This window comes from Prunus dulcis, chromosome 6 (assembly GCF_902201215.1).
Source record: "Prunus dulcis chromosome 6, ALMONDv2, whole genome shotgun sequence".
NCBI classification, from domain to species: Eukaryota; Viridiplantae; Streptophyta; class Magnoliopsida; order Rosales; family Rosaceae; genus Prunus; species Prunus dulcis.
In genome coordinates, this window is record NC_047655.1 from 6064797 (window position 1) to 6091024 (window position 26228).

Below are 26228 nucleotides of genomic sequence, written 5' to 3' on the forward strand. Positions count from 1 at the left end.
GTTGAAAACGAAACGTGAGAATGAGATCATATGCTGGCAATTGGCATATATATGTAGATTTTCATGACTTATTTAAATCTCCTTTCGTTTTTGTTTTTCTGCTTTTGCCAATTGTGTATTGCCGCGTCCCTCCCTTCCCTAGATATTTTATGTCATTAGTTTTTGCGGTTTTTGTTTTGTGTGTGACTTTGGTGGGTTTAAGAAAGTTCAGCAAATAGACGGCAGGTTTTACATTTGCCAACCGAAAGAAGCACCTCCACTCTACTGCTGGACTCTCGGTGGCCTTCATATAATACTATTTCTAGGCCCACTTGCCAATTGCCCCCACAAAGACTTTCTTTCCCTTCTTTTTTAATAAATAAGCAATCTTTTTTTCTTTTGTAAGAATTGACATTGAAAGCAGTGATTAATGTGAAAACGATGCCTTGTAAGTTTTGCATTCAAATTACACATTCATGAAGGATGATGGATTATACATAACATACATCTTAAGATGAAAGACAATATACAGTTAATTCAATGATTCATTTACAAACAAAAACAAAAAAAGAGAATCACAAACTCGGTAGTGTTAAGCTTAAGTTCTTAGACACGAGCAAATCACACATTTTTTTATTGAGAGCATAGAACACTAAAGTTTATCTAATATATGTGATTTACATGATAATGATAACTTTTCGTATTGTTTTAACTTGGATTTTGTTCAACATCAACATGTCCATCATAAGAGGATATAACCCTAGTCTTCCATGGCGGCAAATGAAACTGTGTGTGTTTTTTTTTTTTGGTGATAAGGAAATGAAACTGTTGATGCTGAAGAGGTCTACACGTTATTTCGACTTCTTTTTTTTTTTTTTCTATGGCTACAGATTATTTGATATTTTTGCTAATTTGTGTATGTTATTAATAATTGAAGAAACATGCTTGCATTATTCCGTACCTTCTCCCATTTTAGATAGAATAAGAGTAATTTCGTTTGGAATAAATTGAGAAAGTTGTAATTTAACTAATAAAAATAAAAATGGAAGGCTTAAATTGAATTTACAACAATATTTTTTTGGTTATATTGGAGTTTGGACTGGGGCGTCATGGGGCGAGGAAGCCAGGCCACCACCACTGTAGCGGGAATCCATTAGGAAATTTTCAACATTTTGACATCAAGTAAGATGGCAGTGGCAAATGCAACTGGGGGCATACTTCACAATCGGTGACCATATTTCTTTGGTTTTTTCCCACCTAAAATAGGGTCACTAGTTTTTAAAAAATAAAAAATAAATGAGTCAACTTCCATTTCTTGTTAGATCTACTTTATGGTATGATTATTTCAAAAAGTAGAGCACTACTCGTCCATAATTAGACATTAGGTATACACCTACATGTGTATACATAGCTGCTCTAATGGATTCATATAATTTTAGGAGTGTTACTTGAAAAGTGTAAATTACTTTATTTTATAAGGAGAAGTCATACTTAGACATAAATAATCCGGCATACTGCTTGACCAATTAACCTAATTTATATCTATCACGTTGTGTTTTATTCTAATTCAAAAAAAGTTTATTGAATTTATGATATAAAGTTTTAAAATAAAAGAAAAACAGTCGTAGAGTAAATATCCGTCTGTTATGACTCATTGCCAAAAATAATCCTATCATAAAATATAGAAACAAAAGACCCCTTATATTATTTTTCTTCTGTTTTTTCGGACAGATATTTTTCTTTTCAGTTGCATTGCATCTTCTCTTGTCCTTTTTATCCCTGGAATTTACTTTCCCATCAAGGATATAGATTGTATCACTCTAGTCTCTCTCTACCAAAACAAAGTCAGCCCTCAGAACACACAGCTTGTTTGTAATTTATTTTATTAGCACTCATTTCGCCACAAATTTTAATTTGATTGGTATCGTTTTCGTTAGTTTAATGCATAAAAGAATCTTTGAACCTGTCAGTATCCATCTAAGGTTGTCATCTAGTTCAAACCAGCTTGTGTTTTGCCAGATTTGCACACAATAACTGTTTTCCTCTATTTTGCATAATAGAGAAAAAACTGTTCTTGAACTCTGATAGAAGGGTTCATCAGATTTGTTTTTGCTTTGTGCTCAGGAATTGCATATCGCTCACTTGATCTTAAAGGTGACATCTTTTCACTTCCTCAGTCAATTCTCTTCCTGGGTTTTCATTTAATTTCTGGTTTTTTATTATTTGAATCCCTATATTGCTTTTCCTGTATAAGAACCCAGATTATTTTGGTCCCAAATAAGCTCAACCAACCTAATCTCTTGGTTCCTCAGTAAATTTCCCAACTTTTTGATGATGGGTTATAGGAAATTTGATCTGTTCATCTGGGTTTTATCAGTCTTGTGTTTGGGATGGTTGTGTAGTGGATTTAATCATTCAGACATTTACCTTATAGACTGTGGATCGCCTGCCAATACTTCAGTGGGTGACCGTGTCTATGTAGCAGATAATTTGGCTTCAAAATTTCTTTCAACCCCAAAAGATGTTGTTGCCAATACTTTGAAATCAATCACTTCCTTTGATGATTCGCCGCTGTTTCAAACGGCAAGAATCTTTACTGAATCCTCAAAGTACACCTTTTCCATAAGCCAGAGTGGGAGACACTGGATCCGCCTTTACTTCTATCCATTTGTTTTTGGTGGTTACGATTTGAGCAAAGCGAAGTTCTCTGTTTCCACCCAAAACCATGTTCTCCTTGGTGATTTCAGTGTTCAAAACGCTTCTCTTGTCAAAGAATTTTCAGTAAATATAACTTCAGATAGCCTTGTTATTACCTTCACCCCTTCCAACAATTCATTTGCATTCTTAAATGCCATAGAAGTTGTTTCAGTCCCCGACCAACTGATCACTGATGATGCCTACACTGGGTCAGTGAAATTCCAGGGTTTGACGACTCAGGCTTTGGAGACATCTTGGAGGGTGAATATGGGTGGACCAACAGTGTCCTTTGAGAATGATACCCTGTGGAGAACTTGGGTTCCTGATCAAAGTTTTCTAGTAAATGCGAACCTTGCCAAAGATGTCTCAAATATTGCAGCTGTTAACTATGATGCGGGTTCGGCATTAGCAACCAAGGATATTGCTCCACAAACTGTCTATGGAACCCTCACTGAGATGAAATCCGCGGATGATCCCAACAGCAATTTCAATGTAAGCTGGGAGTTCACAGTGGATCCAGGATTTCAGTACCTTGTTCGGTTTCACTTTTGTGATGTAGTAAGTAAATCTCTCTATCAGCTGTACTTCAATGTATATCTTGACTCTTTGATTGTTGCTCGAGATCTTGATCTGAGTACTTTAGCAACTAATAAGTTGGCTGTGCCATATTATATGGATTATGTCACAACATCTGCTGCTGTCAGCAATAAGCTTCGTATTAGTATTGGCCCTTCCCCTTTAAATAATGCTTATCCGAATGCCATTCTAAATGGGCTTGAGATTATGAAATTGAACAATTCAGCAGGCAGCCTCAGTGGAGCAAACTCTCTAGTTCCTTCTTCAAATTCAAGTTCAAAAGGTAACGTCGGAGTAATAGTAGGTGCCAGCGTTGGGTCATTTATTGCAGTGGTATTGGCTGCGATTCTCTTTGTTTTTTGCAGAAGAAGGAAAAGACTGGCAGACCAGGGCCAATCTAAGACATGGCTTCCCTTTTCCATTAATGGAACCAATTCTCACACCATGGGAAGTAAATACTCGTATGGAACAACTGCTAGTGCTGCTTCTAACTATAGCTATCGTTTTCCTTTTGGGGTTGTACAAGAGGCTACAAATAACTTTGATGAGAGTTGGGTTATTGGAATCGGTGGTTTTGGGAAGGTATACAAAGGAGTCTTAAATGATGGAACTAAAGTGGCTGTCAAGAGGGGAAATCCACGGTCTCAACAGGGACTTGCAGAGTTCAGGACTGAAATTGAGATGCTATCTCAATTCCGTCACCGCCATCTTGTCTCATTGATTGGGTATTGTGATGACAAGAGTGAGATGATTCTGATATATGAATATATGGAGAACGGAACCCTGAAGAGTCATCTCTATGGCTCAGGTTACCCCAGCTTAAGTTGGAAGCAAAGGCTTGAAGTATGCATTGGATCAGCTAGAGGACTTCACTACCTTCACACTGGCTATGCAAAAGCAGTTATTCATCGTGACGTGAAATCTGCAAATATCTTGCTTGATGAAAACCTCATGGCCAAGGTTGCTGATTTTGGGCTTTCCAAGACGGGGCCTGAAATCGATCAAACCCATGTCAGTACAGCAGTGAAAGGGAGTTTTGGATACCTTGATCCTGAATATTTTAGAAGGCAACAACTGACAGAGAAATCAGATGTGTATTCATTTGGGGTGGTTTTGTTTGAGGTCCTTTGTGCAAGACCTGTTATAGATCCGTCCCTTCCAAGGGAAATGGTGAACTTGGCTGAATGGGCAATGAAATGGCAGAAGAAGGGGCAGTTGGAGCAAATAATAGATGCTACCCTTGCAGGAAAAATCAGACCAGATTCTCTCAGGAAATTTGGAGAAACCGCCGAGAAATGCTTGGCTGACTATGGTGTTGACAGGCCCTCCATGGGAGATGTGTTGTGGAATCTAGAGTACGCCCTTCAACTTCAAGAGGCAGAAATTCCAGGTGATGCTGAAGAAAATAGTACCAATATGATTGGCGAGCTATCCCCGCAAGTCAACAACTTCAATAATGTTGACGCAAATGATTCTGCTGCACAGTTCGAAGTCTCAAGTGTGGATGATCTTTCAGGTGTTTCTATGAGTAGAGTATTCTCACAGCTGGTGAAGTCTGAGGGTAGGTGATTTTTCTGAGAGAGTTCTATGAGTTTTAGCTTCTCTTCTGGTAGCACTTCTGTTGTGGAGTTTCCTGATGAAACTTGATGAAGCATTCTGAGTTCTCCTTGTGTACAGAAGGGGTGGTGGTTTGAGTGTGTTTTTTAGATTCGTAAGGATTTTTATGTAACGTGTTTATTTCTTATTGATATTCCACACCATATGAACCAAAAGTTCTGGGGTGGGATGGTTTTTGTACGCTCTCCTTCTCACAGCTATCTATCACGAGGCATTCGTATGATGAGGTGATTGTGAGAGGGAGGCGTATACGTGTCCCACTCAAGACTTTCTCCATATGAAAGCTGGTAAAGGGTTTATTTAATCTTTACTACTATACTGTCTGTTGGTATTTTAGTGTCTTGAGTGATTCGCACAGGATGTTTGGTTGATAGGTGGAGAAAGGACAATGGAATACCCGAACCAACGACAAAATGGAAACTAAAATAAAGTAAGAGAAAGTAGCTTCAGTTTTTCTACCCGAAATAATCAAAACTGTCCATTTGTTTGGACGAAGAAATTAAAAATTACACAGAATTCCTAAATGATGGAATTTAGATATTTATCGTTTAAAATTTTGGCAATTAATAATTTCAGTATTTTGAATTTATGTATGTCAAATTTTGTAAATAACATAAATTACGATGAAAAGTGAATTCCTTGACGTCTTTTTTTATGCAAATTAAATTTGAAAATCTCTTTTGGCATGCACAGTTCACATCAAGTGTTCAATATAAATCATAAAATAACGTCTTTTTTGACGGAAATTAAATTTGAAAATCTCTTTTGGCATGCACAGTTCACATCAAGCAATCTATAGACGGGACACTTATCGCAATTCCAAAATTATTCACACTTTCAGTATCTCAAATGTGCCTCTTTAGTAGTTTGTTCTTAAAAGAATGGGTCTTTCGTAAACCTTAATTTTCGTGATTACCAATCCTTAAACTTTGTTTAGTGGGTTTTTATTATTATTATTTTTTGTTGAAAATTTTCCAAATACACAAAACATTCAACAACTTGATCAGTGTATCAAGTTCTTCATGTCATAAAAACTTGTATACTATGAGGGTTCGAATTCCTCACTTTCCGTACTCATCAACTAATTCACTAGTGTTAAAGTTTAATTATTTGTTCATAGAATTCGACTTAAAATATATATGCATATCCAGTTCCTTTTTTAAAAAAAAAATTTCAAATTCAGTTTCCTAAGTGGATTGATGATAAATTTTTGAAATAGAATCCAAACATTTAAAAAGAAAAAGAAAACCAGTCATAGAAAAATTGTTGAAGCAAGTTTAGAAAGTTCTAAGAAATTTAAACCAACAAAATATGTTATTAGTGGCCTATGCAGGTCTCGAACCTGCGACCTTCGCGTTATTAGCACGACGCTCTAACCAACTGAGCTAATAGGCCAATTGATCTTTCCTAATTCCAATATTTTTTTTAAAATAATAGAGTCTCTTTGATACATAGATCTCATTTAAGAATTTTTCATGTCTCCACTCCACTCCACTCCGAAAAATCAGTATTTTTTTTTTCTGAGTAAATTGTGTCTGAATATGAACTTACTAGTTCATTCATTTGGGTAATTATTGGGAAAAAAGAAAGAAGAATTTTTTTTAAAATTATTATTTTTTGTATTCCTTTCCTCCGGTAAGAAGAAAAAATGAAAAAAGAGTAGACTTCCAACTCCTTCTAATTCATTCCTTAAACCCTAAACTTCCAAAAAACCATCTTCAATCTCTCTCCTTGTTTCTCCAGCCATGGCTTTCTTTGACCTTAGCATACCTGATAGGATTTTTAGTACTTGCGCAAATAAGGTTAAAATCACATAAAATACTTGCAAAAATACAAGGCTATTGTAGTATAGATGCTCATGCAAGGTCGTTCTCCTCAAGGACTATTTAGTAATTTATGTAAAAATAATTTCCAATTAACTACCTTAAATTAAAAGTTGAGACAGATGATTATGAAATTGTTTGATACTAAAAACAAATTTTAAACAAAAACAATTACGATTGAAGGAAAGAGTTTTAAATACCAATTTATAAAAGCACTAGGGTTTCACCATCACCTAGCAACCCTATGAATTTTTACCAATTACTTATGATTCGCACATGCCACTTTGAAGGTTAGGTTTTCCTAATTTTAATTCTACTTGAAACCTCCAACAAAGAACTTATATCCAACATGCAACTCGTCCGAACGTTCGGATCAAATCTGAACATGAAGGACTCATTATCTTTTGTGAAAACCCTTTGAAAAACCATGCAACCCTTAAGACGTGATGTTCATCTTAAGTGAAATTACAATTATTAAACACAAGAAGCCATCATCAATTTCAGGGAACCTTAAGACCAAAACTGACAGGACCCGACCGAAATTCTACTTTGGAATCCGAGCTGAACCTTGTGCGTGTCCGACACCCAGTGGTTTCTGGACACAATTGACCAAATTGCCCTTCTAACCAAAATTCCATAAAATTTAAGTGCGACTTCTGCCGAAAATTCAGCAGAGTCTCCCTTGTAATTTGAACATTTCCCAAAAATTTCCACCTGTAAAACAAGCATATATGTTTATATATAACCTAACTGCTAATATGCATTAAATTATACAATAAAAAAAAATCAAGCATCATATCACTCTGGCCTCAGACCTCAACAAATCAAATAAATTATCCTGCTAATACAAATTCATCTCAACTTTCAAAACAACAATAATACATTAACAATCTCAAACACTCCAACTCGTGGTTGCACCTTGTAACATTAGGCTGCCTACGTACTCTTACTGAGGGATCAAGCCACGCGTAGTTCGTTCTCTTTAATAATGTAATTGAATATCTCAAAACTGAAATCCTCTCCAACTAGGCGTACCCCCATTCCTGATCCATCAATTCCATTAATATTGTCAATTCCATCCTCGTAAGCCTCGAAGTTTACTCAAGCCACAATCCTCGCAGGCCTCGGAGATACCACTTCTATCCGAGCTGCAATCCTCGTAGGCCTCGGGGAACCATTGGTCAACCTGAGTAGCATTCTTGCACCACACGGTTCAGGCGTCCTCGAAACACGTGGGGCATTATTTATAAATGACATTGATTCAAAGCAACTAGGGGGTACCCTTGTGATGGGTTTGAAAAACCATATCCCAAATTTATATCAATACTTTCCCTTTATTTCACAATTCATTTCCCTGACCTTTATACCAACTTTTTGATAAATTGATTCTCAATTATACTTAAAATATGTATGCCACAATCTGATAAAAACCAAGGGCCATGATTCATCATTTTCAGCTCTTGGGTACCTTAGCAATCTATAAATAACTATCTATACTCAATCCGTAACATGAACCAGATAACTCACTCTCGGTCAGGACTAGTTTACACGGTCATTTAAACATTTCTCAAATAATATAACTGCCTCGGAAGACTCATAGTCAAATAAGGGGTCAAACCGCTTAAACCTGGTCAACCAGGCCCGCGGGGCCCACGACCTCCGATCACAATTTTGGAAGTCCCTATAGGTTCAACGCACTCTTAAGAACCTACCCTGCAAGTCTGGTCCAAATCGATCGGTCGGATTAATCATAATCGCACGATCGGATGAGAACAATTAATCTTGCCATAGGGTTCATAGTTTCGAAGTATCCGGGACTCCGATTCACGATCCGTTGAATTCTACACAATCCTACAATTGTCTTGATCAACATATATGAAATTGACCACGATCCAACGGTTCAAACTTATCGAACCCGAAAATCGCATAATAGAAGAGATCCATTCGGGGTTCAAACGTTAACCAAATTGGAATCTGAAAGTACCTACGCTCTCGTGAGATCACGAGGATCATTTTAGGACAGAATGTAGCCCATGCGTTATCGGAGCGTAGGTGTGCATATCAAATTTCAGCGATAAAAAATACTCCAAATCACCGGTCAAGATTCCTACCCTAGGTGTAAAACCTCATTTGGAGTTTCTTTTGTTCTTGGACCTACCCCGAAAAATGACCGGAAGTGGCCGGAATCGAAGGCCGAAAATCGGCCAAACTCTTATCGCTTAATTACCTTCCAAAACTCAGAAATTTCTCCTAAGTAACACAATCGGCAGCTAGAACACCTCAAGAGGATGAGAAAGCATACCTGGATCATAAGATTTGGTGCTCGAAATCGTTTGAACGAAGCTAGAGAAAATCTGTCAAAAATTGGCCGTTTCTATGACAGTTTCTGGCGATCTCTGGCGGTTTAGGGGCTGAGATCGATCGGGAAGGGAAGAGGGGGTGGTGGTCGTTCGTTTGGGTCCGATGTCGTGGCCGGTGACGGCCTGTAGTGGTGACAGTGGTTGTAGCAAAGCGGTCGGGGGAGGGGCTACGCGACAGGGGAGGAAGAGAGAGAGAGAGAGAGAGAGAGAGAGAGAGAGAGAGAGAGAGAGAAATTCTGGTTTTTAAAAACTAGTTTGGCAAAGTTACGATTTTGCCCATACTTGAATTTTGATCGTATCTCTCTCGTTTCAACTTGGATTTGAGCCCAATACGTGTTTCCGAACTCATCTCGATGTGCTTTAAGCAACAGTACAACTGAAATCCCCAAATTTTTCCCCAAATAAAAAGTCAACTTTTAAACCATTAAAATATTCTTGGGTAAAATCGTCTTTTACTTGAATAAATTAATAACTAAGTATTAATTTAGGATCGGGTTGTTACAAAAATTGCATCCAATTACTTTTCTAAAGATCCTAATGGTGATCAGGCATTAAGACAATTAGATAATTTAAAACAGTGATTAACAATTCAAAGTATGCATGCAATCAATCATAAGCAATTAAATAAAAATTACATATTCATGTTAAGGTTCAAGGCTTCACCCTAGCAAAATAAAATTAGTTACGCATATTCATAACTGAAATCATGAAAAATATTATTAAGAAGGAAAAGAATGAAAACACCTTAAAGTGGCAAAAACTCTAAAACCCTAGCAATTGCTCTCCACAATGTCACATTCAAAGGCCAAAAAGAAGTCCCCAATATTGCCGTGAGAAAGAACTTAAGTACCTCCTAAAACTCAACTGCCCAATCCCCACAAGGAAACTAAGTTAAAATAAAATAATACTATGATATAAAGTCCAAATTGGATTAGGAGAACCTGCCTACAATCTGCCCAGCCACGTTTTAGCCTTGAATCTCCTCCAAATCCGGCCCAAGATAGCTTGTTTTAAAGATAAAAACATTCTGAACACTTCTCTAGAAGGCCACGAACCCATTCGAGGTCATTTTGGGCTTCAAAGCGCAATAAAAGCCCAAAATATCACTATTCCAGCACTGAACACTGCTCTTTTATTTTATTGCTAGAAAACAACCGCTTGGTAGAAAAATTTGAAATTTCGATACGATCAAGCTAAGTGACTCATGAACGTCCTCCAACTGGTTACTCCAAAATTCGTCCATTTGATTATGTTTTGCTCCAGAGGAAGTCGAAAGTCCTATATTAAAAATATAATTTAAAGTATCAAAATTCTTTCAAAATATTAACTAAAATATATTAAAAATGAGGTTAAATATATAATATAAAATATACCCATCAATACCCTACACAGATCCTTTGCCACCCCTTTCCGCCAGTACACGGGCCTCACTGTCTGCACCGAGACCCGACCCAGTCCCAGGCCCTTGAATTAGTCCGCCGTCAAGCCCTTGAATTAGTCCGCCTTTGAACTCGCCTGTGAAAAATTGGAGGTTCGTTCATCTTTTTGTTTGTTTTGCTTTTGTTTTTATTTTATTATTATTTTTAAAATTTGTACTTCTTTTGTGAAATTGTGTTTGGTTGCTCGCATAATTCAAGAAGAATGTAAGCATTTCGTTTTGATTGTTTTTTTGTTTGTTTTTGTTTTGGCGTAGGTAGATATAATTGCGATTGATTTCTCGGACAAGTTACCTTTTCGTTTGAAGATGCCTATGGTTAAAGCTGCAATTCAGGTTTGATCTCAGAGATTTTGTTTGCTTCCTTATTTCAATTTATATATGTATATATATATTTGGTCGAAGTCTGATCTCATTAAAGAAACCCAAAGAAAATAAAATACAAACAGAGCCAAAAGCTCAAAAGCAAGACACAAAAACTAGGTAGAAGTAGCTAGACCTCAAAGGCACAAGGCTAGAACCAAGCTTCTCACCCAGACAAAGAATAGTTCCTACAAAGCAACAAACACAAGACACGAGGGAAATAACCCAAACAACACAACATAAACAAAATAAAACCTAGGAAAATGAACAGGGAGATGCCACACAACCCATAATTGAACAACATCGTCATAAATGTAACATCCCACATCGACCAACGGAGAGGGGGTGATGTGCCTTATATGTACATGCACGCCTCCATCTAGCGCGAGACCTTTTGAGAGCTCACTGGCTTCAGAGTCATGGGAACTCCGAAGTTAAGCGGGTTTGGGCTAGAGCAATCCCAGGATGGGTGACCTGCTGGGAAGTTGCTCATGAGCTCCCAGAAACAAAACCATGAGGGTAGAGAGGGGGGCCCAAAACGGACAATATCGTGTTACAGCGGAGCTGATCCCGGGATGTGACAATTAATGCATGACCATACCCAACGAAGAGGAACCAATAAAGCTGTGAACAGAAAATGGTGGTGGACAAGCCACCAAAGCTACAAAGAGCGCTACCATAATCCAAGCCCACAAGATTGACAGAAAAACCCTTGCTAAAACCACACTTCCTCCTAATTTGATTCAATATGTGACAATTCATTTTAGTTTGTAACAGAAATATCACAGAGGAGTTTTTGGAGTGAATCTTCTCCATTATATATATATATATATATACATATATACAGTCTACGCATGCAAGCAATTTTGTTTTTTCTTTCTTTTCGGAACATCGTTCCATCTAGGAGCGCAGGTGCAAGGGGTTGGAAAGATCAAGGCCCGTTTGGTATCCTACATGGATCCAATTTTATAAACTTAAAAACAGATTTGCCCCAAAAAGCTATTTGGTAGGCCCATTTTTAAAAACCCAAACCTAAAAAAAACTCTCTCTCTCTCTCTCTCTCTCTCTCTCTCTCTCTCTCTCTCTCTCTCTCTCTCTCTCTCGCGCACCACCAAAATTGATTGGATTTATGCCTCACATCTTTTTCCTTTTCTTTTGTTAATTTCAATTTCGGGATTAGGGTTTATGATTTTCTAATTTTAATTTCAATTTTTTTCAGATCTTAAAAATAGTTTAGAGTTCAATAACAAACAAGTTTTTAGATCTTAAAATCACTATTTGAAACTCATGTTTTTAAAAAGAATCATAGTTTTTCAGTTTACTTTTTTTGAGTAGAATACCAAACAGAGCCTCAGTATCTCCCAAGGTTCTCAGATAGTTTCAAAATCTCCCCAACAAACAAATTAAGTTAACCTAGAGGGTATTTGAGTCTATTCAATTGAGTTTTTTTTTAAATTATATTTGTAAGTTTTAAAAAAAACTAACATTTCCAATCAAAACTATTCTTTCTGAGTCCTCCTCTCTCTTTGACTCTTAAACGTCAATTCATGTAATCTTTTCTTATATACATTATATGCAAAATTTGGAATTTAAAGACATGATTGTTATAACTCAGAAAATCAGGTGAATCCTTAAGGATGTGTTTGGTTCTATTTAATATTTAAGGATTAAGACTTAACTTATTTTCCATTGCTTGAAAAAGCATTGATATATGTTTGTAATGTGAATTTCAGTCACATTACCACATGGAGGAACAATGGGGTCGATCAGTACCCTTCATGAGTTCCAAATTTGATCATAGTCCATTAATTTTGAGGATGAGCTCCTTTTCAGTTTTAAGGAGCCAATTTTATTTCCAAAAATATATATATAATGAAATTCATCACATTATGAAAGACACAACATAAATAGTAGCACTCAGCAAAGTTGAGGTTCAAAAATTTAAGGCTGCTTTTTTATTTAATTGAAATTCAAGCAAAATTTGGGCTTAGCCAGTTTTTTCGAATTGCATAATTGGGCTTTTACTGTTTTAGGCCTGATTTGCATACTCCAAATCTCAAGAATGTGTGGGCCTGATTCAAAAGCCAGTCCAACACTTCATATTATGCAATCTCATTCAAGACTTGTGTTCTTGACTTTTAGACTAAGGTCAAGGATTGTCTTAATAAATAAAGAGTTTTGCTAATTCAACCCCAAATAAATAAATTAAAATCCCACAACTATAAAATGAGTGGAAAAATAGAATTGGTGGGTGAAAATAGCCGCACTCTAAATAAATGGCAAAACACAATTTTTTTTGGGTGCTTAATTCCATGCCAAAATCCAGGTAGTTTGCACAGCCTATAAGACGAGTTGAAAAAGAAACGTGAGAATGAGATCATATGCTGGCAATTAGCATATGTATATATATATATATATATATATATATATATATATATATGTGTAGATTTTCATGTCTTATTCAAATCTCATTTTGTTTTTGTTTTTCTGCTTCTGCCAATTATATATTGCCGCGTCCCTCCCTTCCCTAGATATTTTATGTTATTAGTTTTTGTTGACACCCAAAATGAAGGTTAATTTTGATAGATGTGGAGTGGTGGATGATGTGTGAAAATGTGGACCTTCAATATGTGTATATGCCTACGGGAGGCAAGAGACTGCCTTCAACAATCAGTGACATTTAATATAAATAAAGTAAATAAGCATGCAGAAAATAAGGTATACGTGGTTTACCCAAATGATGGGCTACATCCACGAAGAAGGAATTCTTATTATGAAAATGTTTGTTTACATTTGTACAAGGGAATTAAACCCAAAGATAAAGGTAATAAAGCCCAAGGCCTAAGGTACAAAGCCCAAGAATCTAAGACCTAAGGGGCAAGACTCAAGATCATTTTCTAAGTAGAGAGTAGTCTTCTTTTATAGGTGAAAGGGAGTCTTCACCTCTTGTAGTCTTCTAATATGAGACTCTTGACATTGCCCCTAGTTGTGACTTATGGTAAAATTTCTTTGGTTAAAGTGATGACCTCTCAAAGTATAGCATGTGACTAATCTTGCCTAACTAATTGCTCTATTAATCACGGTATCAACAGTTTTTGCGGTTTTTGTGTGACTTTGGTGGGTTTAAGAAAGTAAGCAAATAGACGGCAGGTTTAGATTTGCCAACCAAATGAAGCACCTCCACTGCTGGACTCTCGGTGGTCTTCATATAATACTATTTCTAGGCCCACTTGCCAATTGCCCCCGCAAAGACTTTCTTTCCCTTCTTTTTTAATAAATAAACAATTTATTTCTTTTGTAAGAATTGACATTGAAAGCAGTGACTAATGTGAAACGATGCCTTTTAAGTTTTGTATGCATCAACGGTCAAACATGATTTACGCATTCATAAATGTTAAGCTTAAGCTTCTAGATATCAACAAATCATATTTTTTCTTGTCAATAGCATAGAATACTTAAATTTATCTAATACGTGTGATTTATGTAATAGTGATAATTTTTCATATTATTTTAACTTGGATTTTGTTCAACATCAACATGTCCTACATAAGAGGATATAACCCTGTCTTCCATGGCGGCAAATGAAACTGTGTGTGTGTATTTTTTTTTTTGGGTGATAGGCAATTGAAACTCTTGATGCTGAAGAGGTCTACACGTTATTTCGATTTTTTTTTCTATGGCTACAGATTATTTGATATTTTTGCAAATTTGTTTATGTTATTAATAATTGAAGAAACCTGCTTGCATTATTACATACCTTCTCCCATTTTAGATAGAATAAGAGTAATTTCGTTTGGAATGAATTGAGAAAGTTGTAATTTAACTAATAAAAATAAAAATGGAAGGCTTAAATTGAATTTACAATAATTTTTTTTTTGTTATATTTGAACTGGGATGCCATGGGGGGAGGAAGCCATCACCACTGTGGTGGAACCATTAGGAAATTTACAACATTTTGACATCAAGTAAGATGGCATTGGCAAATGCAACCGGGGGCATATTTCACAGTCGGTGACCATAATTCTTTGGTTTTTTCCCCCTAAAACAGGGTTACTAGTTTTTACAAAATAAAAAAATTAATGACGTCAATTTCCATCTCTTGTTAGATCTAGTTTATGGTATGATTATTTTAAAAAGTAGAGCACTTCTCATCTATAATTAGAAATTAGTCGTGAGCTTGTGCCAATTGGTTTTTTTTTTTTTTAAAAAAGAATTTAAAATTTTATTTTTAGTATTAAGAAAAGATAATATGGATATTTATGTTCCATAAAAGTAGGACCTATTATCTAATTTTATTTTTATTTTATGAATTTACAATATTATCCTCATTTAATTAATAATTTCAATTATTAATGTTTGAATTAATCAAGGGTATTTTCTGGTATTTTGAATGTTTCACAATTCTTTGCCTTTTACTTTATATATACTAGCCTCTCTTTTGCACCTGCAATAGGCTTTTTTTATTTTTAAAATTTTAAAATTATTTTAGAATTAAAAAAATAATGGGTAGTAGTATTCCATAAAAATAGGATTCATTATCTGATTTTTCTTTTAATTTTAATTTTTTAATATAAAAATATGTGAATTTACCATATTATCCTCATTTAATTAATCATTTTAATTCTTAATGTTTGGATTAACCAATGACATTTTCTAGTATTTTGAATGTTTCACCATTCTCTACATTTTGCTTTATATATATATATATATATATATGGATTAGGTATACACCTACATGTGTATACATGGCTTCTCTAACGGATAATTTTTTAAGGAGAAGTCGTACTCAGACATAAATAATCGAGCACACTGCGTGACCAATTAACCTAATATATATCTGCCACATTGTGTTTTATTTTATTTATTTAATGTTTTACTAGCCTCTCCATTAGAATTAAAAAAGATAATGGGTAGTTGTGTTTCATAAAAATTGGGTCCATTATATGATTTTTCTTTTGCTTTTAATTTTTTTTTTAATATGAAAAAGTGTGAATTTACCATATTATCCTCATTTAATTAATAATTTCAATACTTAATGTTTACATTAACTAATGAAATTTTCTGGTATTTTGAATGTTTCACAATTCTCTGTATTTTGATTTATATATACCATGGCACATGCTCACGCATGTGCCAATTGGTTTTTTTTTTTTTATTTTTTATTTTATTTTTAGAATTAAGAAAAGCTAACAGGGGTAGTTATATTCCATAAAAGTAGGAGCTATTATCTGATTTTTTTTTAAATATGAAAAAAGTGAATTTACCATATTATCCTCATTTAATTAATAATTTTAATTCTTAATGTTTGAATTAACCAATGTCATTTTCTAGTATTTTGAATGTTTCACCATTCTCTACTTTTTGCTTTATATATATAGATATGGATTAGGTATACACCTACATGTATAGCTTCTCTAATGGATAATTTTTTAAGGAGAAGTCGTACTCAGACATAAATAATCGAGCACACTGCGTGACCAATTAACCTAATATATATCTGCCACATTGTGATTTATTTTATTTATTTAATGTTTTACTAGCCTCTCCATTAGAATTAAAAAAGATAATGGGTAGTTGTGTTCCATAAAAATTGGGTCCATTATATGATTTTGCTTTTGCTTTTAATTTTTTTTTAATATGAAAAAGTGTGAATTTACCATATTATCCTTATTTAATTAATAATTTCAAAACTTAATGTTTGCATTAACCAATGACATTTTCTGATATTTTGAATGTTTCACAATTTTCTGTCTTTTGATTTATATATACCTTTCACGCATGTGCCAATTGGTTTTATTTTTTATTTTTTATTTTATTTTTAGAATTAAGAAAAGCTAACATGGGTAGTTATATTCCATAAAAGTAGGAGCTATTATCTGATTTTTTTTTTAAAATATAAAAAAAGTGAATTTACCATATTATCCTCATTTAATTAATAATTTTAATTCTTAATGTTTGAATTAACCAATGACATTTTCTAGTATTTTGAATGTTTCACCATTCTCCCTTTTGCTTTATATATATAGATATATATATATATATTTATATTCTAATTAAAAAAGAGTTTATTGAATCTATGATATAAAGTTTTTTATTTTTTGATGCAGTGCGGGATATAAAGTTGTTAAAAACTTTTCTTTGTGTGTTTTTAAAATAAAAGAAAATCAGTCGTAAATATCCGTCTGTTATGAACTTATGACTTATATTATTTTTCTTCTATTTTTTCGGACAGATTTTTTTCTTTTCAGTTGCATTGCATCTTCTCTTGTCCGTTTTATCCCTGGAACTTTCTCACCAAGGAGAGAGATTGTATCACTCTAGTCTCTCTACCAAAACAAAGTCAGCCCTCAGAACACACGGCTGGTTTGTAATTTATTTTATTAGCACTCATTTCGCCACAAATTTGAATCCGTTTCTAATTTCATTGGTATCGTTTTCGTTAGTTTAATGCATAAAAGAATCTTTCGTCCCAAAAAAAAAAAAAAAAAGCATAAAATAATCTTTGAACCTGTGTCAGTATCCATCTAAGGTTGTCCTCTAGTATAAGAACCCAGATCATTTTGGTCCCAAATAAGCTCAACCAAACAGTAAATTTCCCAACTTTTTGATGATGGGTTATAGGAAATTTGATCTGTTCATCTGGGTTTTATCAGTCTTGTGTTTGGGATGGTTGTGTAGTGGATTTAATCATTCAGACATTTACCTTATAGACTGTGGATCGCCTGCCAATACTTCAGTGGGTGACCGTGTCTATGTAGCAGATAATTTGGCTTCAAAATTTCTTTCAACCCCAAAAGATGTTGTTGCCAATACTTTGAAATCAATCACTTCCTTTGATGATTCGCCGCTGTTTCAAACGGCAAGAATCTTTACTGAATCCTCAAAGTACACCTTTTCCATAAGCCAGAGTGGGAGACACTGGATCCGCCTTTACTTCTATCCATTTGTTTTTGGTGGCTACGATTTGAGCAAAGCGAAGTTCTCTGTTTCCACCCAAAACCATGTTCTCCTTGGTGATTTCAGTGTTCAAAACGGTTCTGTTGTCAAAGAATTTTCAGTACATGTGACTTCAGATAGCCTTGTTATTAGCCTTGTTATTACCTTCACCCCTTCCAAGAATTCATTTGCATTCTTAAATGCCCTAGAAGTTGTTTCAGTCCCCGACCAACTGATCACTGATGATGCCTACACTGGGTCAGTTAAATTCCAGGGTTTGACGACTCAGGCTTTGGAGACATCTTGGAGGGTGAATATGGGTGGACCAACAGTGTCCTTTGAGAATGATACCCTGTGGAGAACTTGGGTTCCTGATCAAAGTTTTCTAGTAAATGCGGACCATGCCAATGATTTCTCAAATATTGCAGCTGTTAACTATGATCCGGGTCTGGCATTGGCAACCAAGGATATTGCTCCACAAACTGTCTATGGAACCCTCACTGAGATGAAATCCGCGGATGATCCCAACAGCAATTTCAATGTGAGCTGGGAGTTCACAGTGGATCCAGGATTTCAGTACCTTGTTCGGTTTCACTTTTGTGATGTAGTAAGTAAATCTCTCTATCAGCTGTACTTCAATGTATATCTTGACTCTTTGATTGTTGCTCGAGATCTTGATCTGAGTACTTTAGCAACTAATAAGTTGGCTGTGCCATATTATAGAGATTATGTCACAACATCTGCTGCTGTCAGCAATAAGCTTCGTATTAGTATTGGCCCTTCCTCATTAAAAAAGGCTTATCCCAATGCCATTCTAAATGGGCTTGAGATTATGAAATTGAACAATTCAGCAGGTAGCCTCAGTGGAGCAAACTCTCTGGTTCCTTCTTCAAATTCAAGTTCAAAAAGTAACGTCGGAGTAATAGTGGGTGCCGGCGTTGGGTCATTTATTGCAGTGGTATTGGCTGCGATTCTCTTTGTTCTTTACAGAAGAAGGAAAAGACTGGCAGACCAGGGCCATTCTAAGACATGGCTTCCCTTTTCCAGTAATGGAACCAATTCTCACACCATGGGAAGGAAATATGGAACAACTGCTAGCGCTGCTTCTAACTATAGCTATCGTTTTCCTTTTGGGGTTGTACAAGAGGCTACAAATAACTTTGATGAGAGTTGGGTTATTGGAATCGGTGGTTTTGGGAAGGTATACAAGGGAGTCTTAAATGATGGTACTAAAGTGGCTGTCAAGAGGGGAAATCCACGGTCTCAACAGGGACTTGCAGAGTTCAGGACTGAAATTGAGATGCTATCTCAATTCCGTCACCGCCATCTTGTCTCATTGATTGGGTATTGTGATGACGATAGTGAGATGATTCTGGTATATGAATATATGGAGAACGGAACCCTGAAGAGTCATCTCCATGGCTCAGGTCACCCCAGCTTAAGTTGGAAGCAAAGGCTTGAAGTATGCATTGGAGCAGCTAGAGGACTTCACTACCTTCACACTGGCTGTGCAAAAGCAATTATTCATCGTGACGTGAAATCTGCAAATATCTTGCTTGATGAAAACCTCATGGCCAAGGTTGCTGATTTTGGGCTTTCCAAGAGGGGGCCTGAAATCGATCAATCCCATGTCAGTAGGGGTGGGCATTTGAACCGCAAAACCGCAAAACCGAACCAAACCAATCCGGAAAAAACCGAAAAAAACCGTGTTGACCAAAAAAGTCAAAAACCGAGAAAAATCCAAACCGAACCGGTTTAGACCAGTTTCGGTTCCGGTTTTCCATCCTAAGGAATCGGTCCAATCCGAACCGGTCCAATAGAATTAATTTATATATTTTTTAAATATTATATATATTTTTTTAATGTGTTTATGTTTTTTTATATAGATATTATGAGTTCATCCACACCTAGCACCATAGCTCCAACTACTTTTCAATGTTAGGAGGAATTTAATTTGGGTTGTAATGTATATTTGGTTGAATTTGGGTTGTATTTGGCTAGCAATTTATTTTGGAACTTATTTTGTTGAAGTTTGATTTAATTTGGGTTGTAATTTATATGTTGAAGTTGGATTGAATTTGGATTGTATTTTTGTTGAAGTTGGATTCATTTTGATGATGTTGAAGTTGGATTGAATTTTTGTTGAAATTGGATTAATTTGAATTTGGATTGTATTTTTGTTGAAGTTGGATTCATTTTGATGATGTTGAAGTTGGATTGAATTTGGATTGAATTTTTGTTGAAGTTGGATTCATTTGAATTTGGATTGAATTTTTGTTGAAGTTGGATTCATTTGAATTTGGATTGTATTTTTGTTGAAGTTGGATTCATTTTGATGTGTTGAAAGCTTGATGGAACCTCAAATTTGGGGTATGTTAGTATATAAATACATTTTGGGCAGATTTGTTAAAATTTAAATTATAAAAAAAAAAAAAAAAAACCGGAACCGCAGGAATCGAACCGGAACCGGATAGGTCCGGTTTAGTTCGGATTTCTGTATGTATGTTGAGCAGAACCGGTCCAAACCGAACCGGTCTGCACTATCGGATCAGGTTCCATTTTTTCCCCGAAACCGGTCCAAACCGAACCGTGCCCAGCCCTACATGTCAGTACAGCAGTGAAAGGGAGTCTTGGATACCTTGATCCTGAATATTTTAGAAGGAAAAAACTGACAGAGAAATCGGATGTGTACTCATTTGGGGTGGTTTTGTTTGAGGTCCTTTGTGCAAGATCTGTTCTAGATCCGTCCCTTACAAAGGAAATGAACTTGGATGAATGGGCAATGGAATGGCAGAAGAAAGGGCAGTTGGAGCAAATAATAGATTCTACCCTTGCAGGAAAAATCAGACCAGATTCTCTCAGGAAATTTGGAGAAACCGCCGAGAAATGCTTGGCTGACTATGGTGTTGACAGGCCCTCCATGGGAGATGTGTTGTGGAATCTAGAGTATGCCCTTCAACTTCAAGAGGCAGAAATTCCAGGTGATGCTGAAGAAAATAGTACCAATACGATTGGTGAGCAATCCCCGCAAGTCAACAACTTTCAATAATGTTGAGGTGATTGTGAGAAAAATGTGTATATGTGTGCCACGCAAGACTTTCGCCATATGAAAGCTGGTAAAAGGTTTATTTAATTTTTACTACCGTCTGTTGGTATTTAATGTCATGAGTGATTTATCGACATACTACGTCAAACTTATAGTATTTCCACTCAAATATTGTCATGTGTTCATTTTTTAAATTAAATGATTTACTTTTTTACAACTGAGCTTCTCAATTTTTATATTAAAAAAATAAAAGACTTGATAATAAATTTATATATTCGACCCAAAAAAAATTATATAATAGAAAAAAGAGTATTGCCCCAACAGCAGCACCACCCCAACCCAACGAACCTAATCTCTAGTACCTGCCATGACCGTCGTCCCTTTACCTTCCTCTTTCTCTTTACCCCTTATACTAATTTTACGCCGTGGGGTTGGGTTTAGAGAGAGGATGATTAAACTGGATTTTTTTTTTTTTTTTTTGGGTGTCGAAAGATGATTAAACTGGTATTGATGATAATAGTTGGGAAGTAGTATTGATAATTAAAAATAGTTCATGCTTGGGTAATCATTATCGGCTAGTGGCAATATAAGAAAGGTCTAGGTCTGAGAGAAATAAGAGAAAGGTGTAGGGGCATTATGGAAGATAATACATATCTTTATTAACTTTTTTATTGTTATTTGATTCAACAGAAAGTTGGTTGGGATTCTTGTTCTTTATAATTAGAAGTTTCAAGTTGAAGAAAAAATCTAGGTTTTATTATTCTTTGTTAACTAGTTTTTTTTAATTTTTTTTTATTGTGTTGTGTTTATTATAAAAAAATTGTTTCCTAATAAATAACTTTCTGGAAATCTCAAAGAAAGAAAAAAGAAGAAGAGATTGCTCAAAGTTTAAGAGGATTTTTGAATAAATATTTTGTTAAACAAACCAAAGCTTCACTTGAAAATTTAGATGAAGATTTACCAAATGAATATGAACAACCAATTCAATGGGAAGATTAGCAAAAAAAATGAGAACAATGTGAATGAAGAAGTTGGTGATCTAGATGAAAATGAAAATATTGATGAACCTTGCCATGAAAATGAATGTCCTGTAACAAGATTTGATTTGAACATTTATGCTCCACGAGTTTGGGATAGTCTTGATCCATTGTGTATGATGAAAAGAAGATTGATCAAATCAATAAATGCTTATGGAGATTGGGGACGAAGCAGTTAGACTCAAATATGTGGTTTTTATTTTTGAATGCAATGTTTACAATGAAGGGTACTCTTTTTCTTTCATTTGGAGTTTTGTCCCATTGGGTTTTCCTCAAATAAGGTTTTAATGAGGCACCAAAGTGTTCTTCCGTATCTTTTGAAAATTATTATAATTTTAATAAAATTAATTAGTTAATAAATATATATTTTTTAATTTTAGTGTTTAATTTTTATTTTAGAAAATTTGCCATGGGCTTTAGAAAACCCAGGACTAGCACGAAAACCAACGAAAAAATGGAAACTAAAATAAAGTAAGAGAGAGTAGCTTCAATTTTTCTAGCCGAAATGATTAAACCTGTCCATTTGTTTGGACGAAGGAATTGAAAATTGCTTTGAATTATTAAATGGTGGAATTTAGATCTTTATTGTTTAAATTTTTGGAAATTAATAATTTCAGTGTTTTGAATTTATGCATGTCAAATTTTTGTAAATGACATAAATTATAGTGAAAACGAATTCCTGATCAATAAAAATTGTGAAATGGCATCTTTTTTTTTTTTTTTTTTTTGATATGGAAATTAAACTTAGACATGCACAGTTCACATCAAGCAATCTATAGATGGGACGCTTATCGCAATTCCAAAAATATTCACACTTTCAGTATCTCAAATGTGCCTTTTTAGTAGTTTGTTCTTGAAATATCGGGCCTTTCGTAAACTTTATTTTTTGTGATTACCAATCCTTAAACTTTGTTTAGTTGGTTTTAATTTTTTTTTTTAAAAATGGTTGAAAAATTTCCAAATACATACAACATTCAACAACTTTATTTATTTATTAATTATTTTTAATAATCAAATAGAAACTTCATTAGATAGACTTCAACGGTACAATCAAAGACATCAACAAGACATATAAAATACCAATTCCAAGGGACAACAAACTAACATGTTGAAAGCAAAACTAATGCGGACAAAAGCCGCACTAAAACTACTAGCCCATATCACCACAATTAGCCATAAGTCCAAACAAAGCCCACAACCCAACATAAGCAAAACCATAAATTAAAAAAACTCATGAGCCTAAACGAACCCTACCACCATCACTAAAGAAGCGCCGTCACAGCCACACCCACCACTGCATCCATAATAGATATGAGGAAATTATGATTTCCAGCGATCTACTTGCGCATAAGAGCGAACAAATAAACGAAAACAACAACATTGCCAAAGAACAATTGGGTGATTTATAGCAACCTCCGTCAAAGACGATGTAGAATCAAATTTAGAGAACATGAGAGCGACATTAAGGAGCTTTGGGAGTAGGATTTGATTGAGAACATAGACTAAAATGGGTGATGGGGAACTTTAATCTAACCATGGTTTAGAAGAAACTGCCACAAGGGGCTTTGGATTCAAAACACCTCAGTGGTCTTATTCACTAATCTAAAAGGAAAAGACGAGAAGAGAGCAGGGAGAATGACGCTTCTTCCTCCTCCCTCCTCTATGGAAATTTTCTTTAGGACTCAAAGAGGAAAAGAGTGACTAGGATTTGAAGGGTGATTTTATGATAGTCCACAACATTCAACAACTTGATCAGTGTATCAAGCTTTTCATGTCATAAAAATTTGTATACCGAGGGTTCGACTTCCTCACATTCGTACTCATCAACTAATTCACCAGTGTTAAAATTTAATTGTTTGTTTTTTTTTATTTGTTCATAGAATTCCACTTACAATATATATGTACATCCAGTTCCTTTAAAAGAAAAAAAATTTTAAATTCAGTCTTACTCCTAACTGGATTGATGATAAATTTTTGAAATAGAATCCAAACTTTTAAAAAGAAATAGAAAACCAATCATTAAAAAATTGTTGAAGCAAGTTTAGAAAGTTTTAAGAAATTTAAACCAACAAACATGCTATTAGTGGCCCATGCAGGTCTCGAACTTGCAATCTTCAAGTTATTAGCACGACGCCTTAACCAACTAAGCTAATAAGCCAATTGATTTTTCATAATTTCAATTTAAAAATAAAATAAAATAAAATTATAGACTCTCTTTGATACATAGATCTCATTTAAGAATTTTTCATGTCTCCACTCCACCATGAAGAATCTTTTTTTTTTTTTTTTTTTATGAGTAAATTTTGTCTAAATCTGAACTTACTAGTTCATTCATTTGGGTAATTATTGAGAAAAAAGAAAGAAGAAAAAAGGAAGAACAATTTAGGCGGTTTGACCCCTCAATTGACCGTGAGTCTTCCGAGGCAGTTATATCCTTTGAGAAGTGTTAAAATGACCATGTAAATGAGTCCTGACTGAGAATGAGTTATCTGAGTCATGTTACGGATTGAGTACATATAGTTATACATAGATTGCTAAATTGTGCATGTATATTTTAAGTATAGCTGACAATCAATTTATCATAAAGATGATAAAAAGGTCGGGAAATGGATTGTAAAATAAAGAGAAAGTATTGATATAAGTTTGGGATATGGTTTTTCAAACCCATCACAAGGGTACCCCCTAGTTGCTTTGAAACAGTATAAGTTATAAATAATGCCCCACGTGTTTCAGGGACACCTGAACCGTGTGGTGTGAGGAATGCAGCTCAGGCTGACCAATAGTCTCCTGAGGCCTGCGAGGATTGCAGCTCGGGTAAACTTGGTATCTCCGAGGCCTGCGAGGATTGCCGCTTGAGTAGATTTGGTGTCTCCGAGGCCTGCGAGGATGGAATTGACGGATCAGGAATGAGAGTACACCTAGGTGGAGAGAATTTCAGTTTTGAGATGTTCTTAAACTAAAATAGAGGGAGTTCAGTGTATTGCTTATCTATAATCAGTATATGACTATTACGAGTATTGGGAAGTTGCAAAGTATTATTTTAGAGTTGTGAATATGATTGTGTACATCGTGCACATGAGAATTCAGTTTGATTTGCAAAACACATGGCAATATGATAAATGAATGAGATATTCAATTACATTATTAAAGGAGAAGAACTACGTGTGGCTTGATCCCTTGTTAAGGGTACGTAGGCAACCTAGAATTATAGGTGCAGTCGCGAGGTCAAGTGATTGAAAAGTAGTTCAGTTAAGTTATTTTGAAACCTAACAATGACATTGTTCTGGGGATGTTCTAAGATTTAGAGTCGAATTTTATTAGCATAATGATTTATTTGATTTGTTGAGGCCTGAGGCCAGAATGATATGATGCTTGATTGCTTGGATATAATTTAATGCACGCTGAACGATTGGGATATATAAATATTTGTTGACAAGTGGAAACTTTTGGGAAACAAGCAAATTACAGGGGAGACTTTGCCGAATTTTCAGCAGAAGTCTAACAGATAGAAAATTTGGTTTCTAGTAGGAGGGCAATTTGGTCATTTGTGCCCGGCATTGGCCAGGTGTCAGACACGCACATGGTTCGGATTGGATTCCAAAGTAGAATTTGGGTCGGGTCATGTCAATCAATCCAACCGAACATATGAAATCGGCTGAACCAAATTATAATTATCGGTTTAGTTTAGTTTGGTTTGGTTTTGATCAAGAAAAAGTCAAACGGTATAAAAACCGAACCGAACCGTATATAGTTTGGTTTGGTTTGATTTTGAGCTTTGTAAACCGGCTTAAACCAAACCGGACCATTTATATGTATATTTATTTATTTAAATTTTATTTTTCATATGTAATACTCTAATTAGTTAATAACTATATATGAGTATTTGAATTGAGCTATATTAGTTAGTGAAATATGAAGTTTTATGACATTTTGTGCTTTAGGATGGTTTCGTACTCTAGAAAATGATTCATGTATGAAGCAAGTTGTGAATTTATTGGTTAAAATTGGCTAACAATGTTGAAAAACTGCACAAAGAAAGAGAATTAGGCTTAGGGCCAAACCAGCCGAACCAAACCGTCTTAAATTGGTTTGGTTTATTTCGATTTCCTTTATAACTTATATCTAAATCGAATAAAACCAAACCGTCATATTATAATGAGTTTGGCTGTGATTTTGAGGTGAAATCGATCCAATCTAGACTTTGCCCACCCCTGGTTGGAGATGGTTAAAGAAGAAAAAATGAAAAGAGAAAAGACTTCCAACACCTTCTGATTCATCCCTTAAACCCCAAACCATGAAGGAAATTGAGGTTCCACCCTAAAACCAATCACTCAACGGAATTAGATATTTATTGTTTAA

At 35.0% G+C, this 26228-nt stretch overlaps 2 protein-coding genes and 1 non-coding gene across 3 annotated transcripts; 2 read left to right on the forward strand and 1 right to left on the reverse strand.

Annotated features, from left to right (window-relative positions):
* Positions 1-1654: 1654 nt before the first annotated feature.
* On the forward strand, positions 1655-5192 carry LOC117630207 (receptor-like protein kinase HERK 1). The gene has a single exon (XM_034362950.1). It carries the CDS (start codon positions 2311-2313, stop codon positions 4819-4821), a length of 2511 nt encoding a protein of 836 aa, XP_034218841.1. The 5' UTR covers positions 1655-2310; the 3' UTR covers positions 4822-5192.
* Positions 5193-6190: 998 nt separating this feature from the next.
* TRNAI-AAU lies at positions 6191-6264 on the reverse strand. Its single transcript has one exon. It is a non-coding gene; the product is annotated as a tRNA-Ile (tRNA).
* An 11177-nt stretch (positions 6265-17441) lies between these two features.
* Positions 17442-20877, forward strand: LOC117630208 (receptor-like protein kinase HERK 1). The gene is made up of 2 exons (XM_034362951.1): positions 17442-19414; positions 20390-20877. The coding sequence occupies exons 1-2, from the start codon at positions 17458-17460 to the stop codon at positions 20833-20835; spliced, it is 2403 nt and encodes an 800-aa protein (XP_034218842.1). The 5' UTR covers positions 17442-17457; the 3' UTR covers positions 20836-20877.
* The last annotated feature ends 5351 nt before the right edge of the window (positions 20878-26228 follow it).

Coding starts and splice junctions, on each gene's coding strand:
- LOC117630208 (XM_034362951.1), top strand. CDS start 17,458: ATGATGGGTTATAGGAAATTTGATCTGTTCATCTGGGTTTTATCAGTC. Junction 19,415..20,389: donor GCCTGAAATCGATCAATCCC/ATGTCAGTAGGG, acceptor GCCCAGCCCTAC/ATGTCAGTACAGCAGTGAAA.
- LOC117630207 (XM_034362950.1), top strand. CDS start 2,311: ATGATGGGTTATAGGAAATTTGATCTGTTCATCTGGGTTTTATCAGTC.